Genomic DNA, 11,535 nt, shown 5'->3' with positions numbered 1-11,535 from the left:
CATTTTTTTATTATTATTCTTTTTCCTTGTGCTTTTGCTGCTGAAAATGAAAAGATTTTGCTGCCAAAACAAAGAAATCCTGTCATTTTTTAACACATTATGAAAATGTCCTTAAGCTTTGGACGTACAATGAAGCAACAGCCAAAGGATTCAAGAGTGAATTTTATTATTTTGTTTTCACTTTTCCAGCCAACTTTAAAGAACATGGGTCACAAATGTCCCAGCGGTCTCTTTATTGTAGTAATACTGTTGACACAAGCTTTGACAAAGCATGGACAGGTGGGACAGGTGGTCCCTCTTTGAGGGTGTCAGACGTTCTCATTGGTGCTAGCTGTTCCTTTGATACGTTAGAGGAAAGGAGCAGCAGCAGTTGTGCGCCTGCCTCCCCAGTGTCACTTAGTTCCAGCCTCTTAACTGTGTTTGGCATGCAGCATCTCTGCCAGCAGGGAGTTGCAGGGTAAGTCTCCTAATAGGTGGCGCTGGTACAAATAATCCTCCACCTGCAAACTAATGCTGCGTACCTCGGGCAGACGGAGAAGCAGCTGGCCGAATTTGTCTGAGTGTCCTGGGTTATTTCTCTGAGTGTGCTCCATCAGGGCCCTGTTGACCTTCTCTTGAGTTAGCTCGACTTGCTTGCGGTTCTGTACTGACTTCACATCTAAAGCGGGCAAAAACAAAAAAATTCGAATCGATTTTTTTTTTTTAATTCATAGTAGAATGCACACTATGAACAAAAAAAGACAGCTTTTTTGTTTTTCTCACCAGGGTTGAACAGCACTAGGTATTTGAGACAGACAAACTCCTGTTTGTCCAACTGGAGTGCCTTAAGTTTGGCCACCAGGTCCTGGGCCCTTGACACCAAGCTACTGAGTGTCACTCCAGCCTGGGAAACAATTGTTGACACCTCAATCTGCATCAGAATAAAGTACATGCAATGACGACAGCTTTTAGTCTCTGTGTCACCAAAAATAACAAAAGGCTTTGATTGGGAATTTAAGAATTTCCTTTTTCATGCATCAAGTTCTTTACCTGTTGACCTGTGACCAGATAGACGCAACTCTCTTTGCCATATGTGACTTGTCTGCAGAGGTGGTCCAGGACCAGCAGCTCACTCCAGCAGCTCTGCAGCAGCACCATCTGGTCCTCCACCTGTTGAAAAACGTGGGAAAGGTGAAGGCTACAAACTTTTTAGCCTACAAAAAGATGTGACAAAGGAAAAATGTCTTTGAGTTTGTTCTCATGGCTACTAACTGAGTCTACAAGTTGCAATGTGGAGAAAGTGTTTCTGAATTGAAGATTCCCACCTTCAGCTCCTTGAAGAGGTCCGTATTTCTGGCCCACTCCACGAGCCCAAACAGCGTCTGGTCAGCAATCTTGCACATGATGCTAAATGTGTTTAGACGATCGTGTTTCCCTCGATTGGCCTGTTCTCTCTGCAGAATGGCCAGAACTTTGGTGCACAGAAGGCTCTCATCTTGTTCACCTTCCATGAGCTGGTTCAGGAAGCTACGAGAATGAGGAGATGGAGGAGTGGTTGGTGTTTTACTCAAAAACTGGGATGGAGCTGCAGCTGAGTTCGGTGTAGAGCAAGGTGATGATTCAGGGGATTTTCTGGATGTGGTTGCAGTCTTTGGGGTCAAACTCTCTGGGTATTGTGAGGAAGCTGAGCTGTAACTGAGAAAAAACTCTCCTTTTTCCTGCGGGAATCCAGATAAGGAGCAGTATGCTCCAGGATAAGGTAGAGAGGGAGGAGTGAGCACTCTGTGGTTCACGGAGGAGTCCAGAGGCTTGAGTTCCCCTCCCTGCCCCGTGCTGCTGGGATACATGTAGGTTACACTGAAGCCATCTGAAGATGATGGATCGATTGAACGACAGCCTGAAAGGTGAGGATCGTTTGGAGATATGGGGCAGTGTGTCTGTGTAGTTTCCTTCTCAGTCCTGAAGGGAGCAGTGTTTGCCTTTTGTCGTTTCATCTGCCTGTCCCGTCGGTATATAGGCCCAAATTTATTCCTGCCGCCTCTCATCCGATCCGGTCTCACAGCTGATGATTGAGAAAAAGCTTTCAGCAACATCTTGAAACAATTCATTATTTATAGCAACACAGAGGCATTACGGTTCTCTGCATCCTAATTCCAACTGATCCAAAGCAAGTTAGATTATATCAGTTCTGGTTTAAAAGTCTGTTTCATCGTGTGTACCTTCTCTCTTCATACCAACAGCCAAACACTTCTGGAAGCGGCAGAAAGGGCAGCGTTTTCTCTGGGAAAGGTTCATGGGGCAGCTCTGTTGTTCAGCACAGATGTAGTGCTTGTTGTTCTGCACTGAGCGTTTGAAGAAGCCCTCCATGCAAAATTAAAGCAAAAAATTATCCCTCTGTTTTATTCTGTTTTCCATGAAAGATGGTAGACATCTCTCCAGTCACAAACAAGTCTGTTTATATTCTAAATAAGCACCAGATCATTGATTGAATGGATGCTTCATTGATTACCTTGCAGCTCTCACAGGTGAGCAGTCCATAGTGGTATCCCGACACCTTGTCACCACAAACGGGGCAGCTCTCCTCTGGCTCTGTCCTGCTGTTCTGCTCTGTCTTTTGCTCCTGAGCTGCAGAACACCAGCATTTATGTTAAATATAATATATGAAATAGCTGGTGTGAAAATCTATAATAAAGGCTTGAATCATGCACAACAAAGTCAGAAGAACCATGCTGCCTGCATGAAAATGTGGCGTCCACTGCTCAGCTGTGTAGAGAACAGTGCGGGACCACCCCCTCAGTCACAGACAGAACCTTGTCACTCATATAGATCTGTTCACGATGATCAGAGATATGACCTTACATAAGTCTGTGTATCTAACTATGTGATTAGGATGAATCCTTTAAAAAAACATTTGTACTACAATAAACAGTGTTTATCACATTTAGATCACTTCTAAGTCTCATTGTAAAACCTAGATTTAAAAATCCACATGAAGGGCAATCTGGTTGTCTGGACATGAACCTTTAAAGATGCAGGTGTGTGACAGTCACATCCAGTACTCACATGTTGAAGATCCCTCCAAAGCTGAAAGATCCTCTGGGTAATTACAAATTTGGTGAAAAAGAGGCTGAGGCTGCTCCAAGCCATAACCAGGTCTGTCCATCTTGAGTTGTGGGACAGAAAATCCACAATCAGTTTAACCCAACCTCCATTGTTACAGAAGTCGGACGTCCTAACAGACACAGCGGGACAGTCGGAGAAAGTGCTGCAGGTGGTCAGGCTCAACAGCTCAGAAAGACTGACGGTAGTTTGAGGCCTGCAAGTGGACTTCGATCCAAGGTGGGGGTCATAAAATCTCTCCTGACTGGCACTCCTAACCAGTCAGTATGTCAGCAAGCCTGAGAGACAGGCAGCCCATCCAGGGTAGACAGATAGCCACCTGCTGGAATCTTGCTGTAATGAAATAACTTACTAAACCACACCAGAACCCAGCTGATAAGAGATAAGATAAGAACCTACAGTGGAGTGTGTACAACCACTTGCAATCACACACATTTCCTCGCCTTTAATCTTTAGTTTTCAGTGAATTTTTTTTTAGTGCAATGGCAGATAAAGTCATTTTTCACTTAAATAAAAAGATGCACATGAGAAAATATTTCCTGTAACTTTTCATTTTTCTTATATAAGATTGAATAAATGTTATCAGTAGAACATGAGTTTGAACTTGATCCTCCTGCAATGAAAAGATTAATACTACACTTTGAGTTCAACTGTTTTGTTGTTGCTAGGTGATTTTTTTTTCCTTCAAAAAATCTGAATGATGTTACAATCATAAAAAATAAATCACGACAAATTATTTCGGCAAAACTGTTCAGACCAAAAAAGTCACTGAGACCAAAATCTGGACAAAAACTGTCCAGTTTCTGGATAAAACACTAGAAAATTATATATAATCTTTTACCAATTCTTTCTGTTCTATTGTCAGAAGGATTGCTTTAGGAGTTAAAGGTTGCAAATGCAATGTTGTATGTGTCAACTTTAGTTTCAAACACAGTTATTTCCATACAGTTATAGTCATTATTTAGACTTATGTCTATTAATTTTCTTTAGTACAGCAGTTTTACACATTTATGCATGTAATCTAAAAACCTCAAAGCATTAAAATCTGTTTAAGAAAGAATTCCAGATCCTCACAGCAACTAATGTTAGCAAATATTTAGCCTTAAAACAGTTATCTTAACACATAATGGAGGCCGTGCTATCACTTGATCTGATGAAATTAAATGCTCATATCTAAATAACTGTCAAGGTGATAGACCAACAATGAGCTACTTTTCAGATGATTACAATGATGTCAAAGAGGGCTCAAAGGTGACACATTACGACACCTGTACATTAGATTGTCCTCATAAATGTCCGTGCCAGTTCCACTTTCCTGATTCTCACGCCAATTTAACGTCACACGCCTTTTCTAGACCCTATAAAATGCAAAAGATGTCTTCAAAGCCCTTCGTGTTTGCTTTACCTTTTGCTTGATGTGTGAACCAACATATGATGGCAAAAAAAAAAAAAACCTTTAACCATGATGAATGAGAGTGGAACCTGAGTAAAGCAAAAAAAAAAACAAAGACCAACCAAAGATTTTACTAAACAAATTACTGCAAAAGTTGAATTTATTGAATAAAAAGAAAACAATCAGGGGGACAAAATTATAGCTATACATTTCATTTACATCTTAGATTGGATGGTTACATGTATGACTTGCAGCAGGTGCAGTAAAGAGGCTCCCAGCTTCCAGGAGGGAGACGATGCTTCCAATCACTCGCTTGTGTTACACACAGGTTCACCCTCAACAATGTACCACACCTCATTGTGCCTCTTCAGTATAGTCATAGGGCTGCAGGAAGACACACATGCATATTTAAAACATGACATTTATACACGTGCATCTCTTTTTTACTATCTTAAACATGCTTGTCATTTCTTTTACCTGTTATAACCAACACTTCTGTGTCCCTTTTTGTACTTTGCGTTGACAGCATCAAGGGCGGAGGAGAGCTCGTTTGACTTGAGTTTGTCAGACAAAGTTGCCAACCATCCTCCATAGCTCTTCACATAGACATTCATTTCAGGTGTTTCGTGGATGTATACCTGAAGATAAACCGAGTTTTTATTTTCAACTGATCAAGGAAAATCCCCGTCTTTGTTGTTGCAGTTGTCGACTTACATCCACATTTGTGGGTTTGGGAGGATTAGACTGATGTTCAGATGGCAGCAGAAAGCTCATTGTGAAGTCACCCTTTTCCCAAAGCTTCTTCTCAGGCATTCTCAAAACAACTGGTGTGGTCATTTCGATTTTCTTCCCTTAAGATGAAGATTTCATTTAGAATTTAAAAACAGAATAAACCTATTGCAATAAGAAAGTCTGTATACATATTTTTATAATCTTTTTTTTTTCTTTTTAACAAAGAGCAGTTGTTAAAATGAATCATAAACGTGTACCTCCTTCATTTTCCCCAGTGATGTACTTAAACAGTCGTGTAAACATTTTTGGGGCAGCAAATTCAAAGGCGTAGGATGACTCTTTGGTTGAAGCCCATTTCACAGAATCATAGTGACGGACCTGCAAGACAATTGAAAAAACATTCTGTGAACATCTGTTTGCTGTTTTTTTTTTATGAAATTCTTTTACTTTTACGAACCTCATATGTGCTGGTCTCACAGATGAGATCAAACAGCAGACACTCTGGTGTTTCAAAGCAGAACTCCACTTTAGAGGAGTTTCTGTAAATGTTATTAAGGATCAGATGTTAATAATAAGCATGTTAAAATTTCCATGCAACACACTCTGACAACAATTCTCAGATTTCTTACCCAACTCCGGCCTCAGCTGTGAGCAGCAGAACGAAGCCAACAAGTCCTGAAAGAAACATCCTGCAACACACATGGAAAGTTTTTTTTTCTTATTATTTTTCCATGAAAAACAAAACAATGTGAAATTCACAAACTATTCGAACTAAAATTGTTCTTACATTGTGGTAGATGGTTGTGTCCTCTTGCCACAGATGGTGTGAGAGTTGCCTGGCTGAAAGAAAGTATTTAAGCTTTCTCTGCTTATGAAACAAAAAACTGACCACTCCCTGAACTTTTAACACAAGCCAGACTGTTCAGTGTCAAAACCAATGAGAATTCAGCCAAGAAACACAAAAGACTGAAATGCTGGGTCACATGTATCTTTGGAAATCTATATGATTGTAATGCAAAAAAGTGAGATTTGATCTCATCTAGTGCTTTCCTTTTACATGTGCATAACAAAGCAAAAGAAAAACTGAACAATAAAAGCATCAAACATTTAGAAGAGTGGATATTTTCTGACTGGCTCTAAAGAAGAGCACTCACTAAATGTCAGTGTGACCCTGTGTGTTCACAGCTGTGCTCGTGTGGGTGGATTACAATGCAGAAAAAATACTTTCAGCCCATGTGCATCTGTACAAAACTTTTTTAAGCTGTTGATTAATAGGAGAATCGTTCTCACCTGAGACGAACCATTGTGTGAGGAAGTGCCTCACATGATCAAAGTGCCTGTTTCTCCAGCAGTATTAGTTACTGGAGAGAAAATGCAGATATGGCAACCCTGATCCTCCATTTACACCACAAACAAAAACACAAGACAGAGAGTTAGGAAATCATTTCTCTGGAGTATTGAGCAGGATTGTCTTTTGTTGCGGCTCTCACAATTAGCCTTTTCTTCCTCCAGAACATTCTGTCTTTGGTTATTGTTCCCTTTCAAAAGAAAATCACAAACACTATTTAAATAGTAATTAAATCTTTAATGGAGGCATTTTACTTAAGAATAATAAGGTGGTTTATCTTGATTTTATTTTTCAAAATAAATTTAATTTTCTGATAGGATTTGGAAAAATAACTAGAACAAGCAAAATCGTTGTCATTTTAGTGCAATTTTAAAAACACTTGAGATTCTTCTTCAACCCAATTTTTGGGTTGTTCATGCTCTGGATATATATTTTTGGGTTACTTTTATGAGCACTACTAATTTTGGGGGTTATAGTGGTTTTCACTTTTCATGTTTTTTTTCCTAAGTTTTTTCTTTTACTTATTTTTTTTTTTTTTTTTTTTGCTTAGTTATATAACCCCCCCAAAAAACATTTTTTTAAAACTTATTTTAACTATGGAGGTTTTAGTGTGTGTATGTCACACTTATTATCTATGGAGGTTTTAGTGTGTGTATGTCACCCTTATTATCTAAACCCAAAAAAATACTTTTAACCTTTTTTCACTTTTCTTATGCATTAAAATATCATTAATATACTCAAATAACAAATAATTTGCACATTTCTTCCTTATATCCAAATTTATCTTTTGTTTATGCCAGGATCCTCTATAGAAACATGTGCTTCTCATTCTCACTTTCTTGGACGATTACCTAGAACTCCAGATTCTTACACAATAATTCTGCTGTCATTGCTAGTATCCCTTCAACTAAATTATACTGATTGTATAACCAACCATTATTCACATAACATGACAAAAAACTGTTTTCTGATTATGTAACATAAGTGTTCTATTCATCAAATGTAGAGAGCTTTCCCTGCTGTTACTGGGCAGTGAGCTGCAATGAGGGGTGTAACTTCCTCTGTGTTATAAAACAAGCTTGATATTTCATAATATCAAGAAAAAAAATGCATATTTTAAGTTGCATTTCTGGTGCTATTTCAAAGGTTTGTGTTTTGTGCATGCAAAAAACAAAGAACTTAATTATCTCTAAAACCTAGTTATGCCTCCATGCCAACTGCAACTAGATTTAACAATCCCCAACAGTGGCCAATATCAACTTTATCAACACCATTTGTCCTTGACCTAATGTTAATTCAAGGTGAGAAGTCCTACAGAGGAAACAATATACACAGTCAGATTGTTTATCTGAAAAAAGATTTTTCACGTAGGATATTATTCTCAACCACATGTTAAACAGATGTTTCAAATGACACAATAAACCGTTTTACGCATTTTTTAATTTACTATTACAGTGTATTACCTATAAAATAACAATAAGTTGGACAATGTTTTGCTAAAATTTCTTAATGACGTTTAAACGTTTTTGTTTAAAACGGCTGTTACAAAAACACGTGAGACCTAAAGTTGTTTGTGTGCGCGCGCGTGGACAGATGAAACTCCAGCTGTTTCACATCTGACGCCCTGCTGCAAGCAGTAGAGAGAGGGAAGAGTGTGCCCTCTAGCGGCCAAAATATGGAACTGTGACTCAAAATCCTCAGTCTGGGGCCTAAATTGACAACATTGACGGTGATTTTTTGTTAAGACTTTATTCATTTTATGTTAATAATAACGGTAAAAATGTATTTAAAAAAATGTATATTTTAAAATAAAGCAAAAAATTGCACTGAATATTGTATAATTCTTTTCGATCCATTTCATACCAAAGCTGCAAAAGCAGCAATAAGGGCAATATTGATATTTACATTAATGTCTAGTTTTCGAAGAAGTCATTCTCTAAAGAACTACAATTCCCAGAGTGAATGGAACCTGACCCTGTAAGTAAATAATCCCTGCGCTAAGCGCCGCATGATCCCAGCTCTTAACGCGCCTGCTGCTCTCCGTGTGTTTTCTCCTCTCACGGCTTGGTGTTTTTGGCGTCTGTTTCCCTCTGCGGTCGCAGTGAGGAAGGCGCTGCTGTCCCGCAGGTCGGTAGACTGCTGCCCTGCTAATGGCAACGACAGGCCTCGGCTTGTCTGAGTCAGCTTACCTTGTGTTGGAGCTTTCCACGTCTGCACTTTCGACAGTGACCTTGATACATTTGTTGTTTTACTTTGCAGAACCTGCTCTTATAAATATTGTTTATCAACCCCCTATGTAGATTTGAAGTATGTTCTTGTAGAAAAATAATGCAGCACACAATTATTTAAAGTTATACATCTGAACACTTTCCAGAAGACCCCAAAAAGAATGTAACACTTGTGCAACATAAATGAAATGGGATGTAGAAGATAAGCTGGAGTCTTATCTTCTGTAGACCTGATTGCACTGCTGTATAACTTGATATGATAAAAACATTTGTTAAAAAATAACAGAAAAAAGGCCATTCTGCAATATATATATATATATTTACATGCCAGCACTCTCACAAGATTAATGTCAAGGCATTATATCATATATTTCATTCATATAATATATGAATGAAATATTCCACCAACTTGAACGTCACGTCTTGGTTTAATAAAATTTTGGCATTTTTGTTTAGTTTTGTGTTTTACAAAAAAGTAACCAATTGCACTCTGACTAAGAGTCATAATTGTTTTCAGTACATCATTCAAGGGTCCACCTCAACTGGGGGACAGACGTCAAATTAAATGGGAGCCAGACGAGTGTTGGTGACTGGCTGCTCCTCTGGCATTGGCCTGGCTGTGGCCGTGCGGCTCGCCAATGATGAACGTAGACGCTTTCAAGGTTAACTCTCCTCACTCAGCCTGAATCTATTTTTATTTATTTCACCTGCTTTTTTTTTACAAGAAGGATCTGTTGAGAACAAATTTTCATTTACAGCGATGACCTGGCGAGCGGACATGTCTGCAGTTACTGACATGTGCAGTGTGCTCGTTGTTTGTGTGAGACAGTGGTCGCCACCATGAGGGATCTTGGGAAACGGGGTCCTTTGGAGGAAGCAGCTGGTGACTCATTAAATAAGACCCTGGAAATCAAAGAGTTGGACGCTTGCTGTGAAGACTCCATCAAAGAGTGTGTCAACAGCCTGTCCAACAGGCGAGTGGATGTCCTGGGTCTGTTTCCTCCACTTATATTCACAATTTAAGATAAGTAGGGAGATCTTCCTATGTAGAGATTATAGGTTTTATCCGTGTTTCCTTGCAGTGAGCAATGCTGGGGTTGGTATGATCGGACCATTGGAGTGCCAAAGTATTGCTACTATGAAAGAGCTCTTTGACACCAACTTCTTTGGCCTGGTCCGGCTGGTGAAAGAGGTGCTGCCTGACATGAAGCGACAGCAGAGCGGCCATATTGTGGTGATGAGCAGTGTCATGGGAATACAGGGTGTGACATTTGAGTGACACTTCTGGGAACTGTTTGGAGTCAGGAGGTTGCTTAGACATTTTTTTTTATATAATTTCCTTACAGGACTTCTGTTCAACGATGTCTACTCTGCCTCCAAATTTGCCGTGGAGGGATTTTGCGAAAGTTTAGCAGTGCAAGCATTGAAGTTTAACATCAAGTGACTATAAGTTACCTCTGCTTTATAAATTCTGTCTGCTTACATTGCTTGACATTGGAGGGATCTTTATTGCCAAATGACTGAACTAAAACAGCATTCCTGTGCCTGTCGCTAGGACCACTTTAGTAGAACCGGGTCCCGTGGTGACTGAGTTTGAGAAGAAAGTGTACGAAGATGCTGAGAAGATGGACCTGTCAGAAGCAGATGAGGAGACGGCACGAATCTTCTGGGAAATTTACCTGCCATACTCTAAAAAGGTCTTCCTCTCACTCGGTCAGACACCAGAGGAGGTGGCTGAGGTAAGTGGGAGCTGGATTCTAAGTTACACCACAACTCATTTTGTCAGGCAATACACAGAATCACAATGTGTCTCCTGGTGATGGATGGATTTTTTTTTTTACTTGTTAGCAAACACATAAAGTGATCACAGCCAAGGAGCCGCCTTTGCGCCACCAGACAAACCAGCTGTACATGCCCATGACCGCCCTGAAGCACGCCGATCCCACCGGCAGGCTGCCACTGGACACCTTCTATAAAATGATCTTTAAACATGAAGGCATGTTTAATGCTACGCTTGGCCTTCTGCGGATGCTCCGCAAGAAATAATGGTTTGATTCCTGATGACTTGATTCAAAGTTTTAGTCCCCTTATTTTAAAAAGTGGTTTTGTATATTTTTTTTTTCTTTGATTGATTGATAAACTTACTATTAATGGTATCAATGCCATATCATTATTTTTAAATTCATGATAAAACAACAGAAAAAGTTTTCTTCTGTGAGAATAGTAACGTTACAGTTAACTAATCTGTGCTATTTTTAAAAACACTAAAGATATGTTAAAAAATAAATGAGATTTTGTGTTTAAATTATTCAAATGAAAGGAATTAGTGAAAAACAAATCTATTGATAGCTTTCAATGCAAACTAATTTTTTCTTGGAAAATTAAATGTACATGTTCTTGTTTTAAACTAATTAGATCAATAAACAAACGAGTGGGAAGTTTGTGGACCACCTGACTCTTTAACTTTAAAATCTTCACAAACAAATGTGTTTAAGTAATTCATTCCGAGTAAAACCTTTTTGACTCCAGCATTGGTTTCCTAAAAATGAAAATCCTTCGTATTACAGATCATAGGTTAAATTATTAGTTTCATGCCTGTATTTAGTCGAGTCAAAAGATCTGTTTAGATGTAATTGTTTCATGACATTGAATCAGAAGTAATTTTTGCCTAAACTGTCCCAAAACATTCAAATTTGTGTTAATGTGTCCACATGTAGAGGGCTATCTATAGTTGT

The 11,535-nt window shown here is 39.0% G+C and overlaps 3 protein-coding genes across 4 annotated transcripts; 1 reads left to right on the top strand and 2 right to left on the bottom strand.

The window, feature by feature from the left end:
* Nucleotides 1-144: 144 nt before the first annotated feature.
* Nucleotides 145-4,070, bottom strand: LOC100049442 (nuclear receptor subfamily 5 group A member 2). Of its 2 annotated transcripts, none has more exons than XM_011478063.3 (7): nucleotides 3,043-4,070; nucleotides 2,489-2,604; nucleotides 2,199-2,340; nucleotides 1,305-2,041; nucleotides 1,030-1,149; nucleotides 763-883; nucleotides 145-658 (listed from the first exon to the last, which is right to left on the bottom strand). In XM_011478063.3, the coding sequence occupies exons 1-7, from the start codon at nucleotides 3,140-3,142 to the stop codon at nucleotides 411-413; spliced, it is 1,584 nt and encodes a 527-aa protein (XP_011476365.1). In that variant the 5' UTR covers nucleotides 3,143-4,070; the 3' UTR covers nucleotides 145-410. The 2 variants fall into 2 exon arrangements, with proteins under 2 accessions (XP_011476365.1, XP_004071664.1); XM_004071616.4 differs by having other exon boundaries at nucleotides 763-910; nucleotides 3,043-4,068.
* A 566-nt stretch (nucleotides 4,071-4,636) lies between these two features.
* Nucleotides 4,637-6,051, bottom strand: hebp3 (heme-binding protein 2-like). The gene is made up of 7 exons (NM_001278893.1): nucleotides 6,012-6,051; nucleotides 5,854-5,913; nucleotides 5,682-5,763; nucleotides 5,482-5,602; nucleotides 5,207-5,343; nucleotides 4,970-5,130; nucleotides 4,637-4,876 (listed from the first exon to the last, which is right to left on the bottom strand). Coding segments are annotated over exons 1-7 (642 nt in total). The 5' UTR covers nucleotides 6,014-6,051; the 3' UTR covers nucleotides 4,637-4,797.
* A 2,515-nt stretch (nucleotides 6,052-8,566) lies between these two features.
* Nucleotides 8,567-11,241, top strand: LOC101162684 (retinol dehydrogenase 8). The gene is made up of 7 exons (XM_004071615.3): nucleotides 8,567-8,699; nucleotides 9,318-9,462; nucleotides 9,630-9,791; nucleotides 9,883-10,062; nucleotides 10,147-10,240; nucleotides 10,356-10,539; nucleotides 10,649-11,241. The coding sequence occupies exons 2-7, from the start codon at nucleotides 9,366-9,368 to the stop codon at nucleotides 10,844-10,846; spliced, it is 915 nt and encodes a 304-aa protein (XP_004071663.1). The 5' UTR covers nucleotides 8,567-8,699; nucleotides 9,318-9,365; the 3' UTR covers nucleotides 10,847-11,241.
* Nucleotides 11,242-11,535: the final 294 nt, after the last annotated feature.

This window comes from Oryzias latipes, chromosome 8 (assembly GCF_002234675.1).
Source record: "Oryzias latipes chromosome 8, ASM223467v1".
NCBI classification, from domain to species: domain Eukaryota; kingdom Metazoa; phylum Chordata; class Actinopteri; order Beloniformes; family Adrianichthyidae; genus Oryzias; species Oryzias latipes.
Note: the sequence above shows the minus strand (reverse complement) of the source record. Positions and strands in the feature narration are given on the sequence as shown.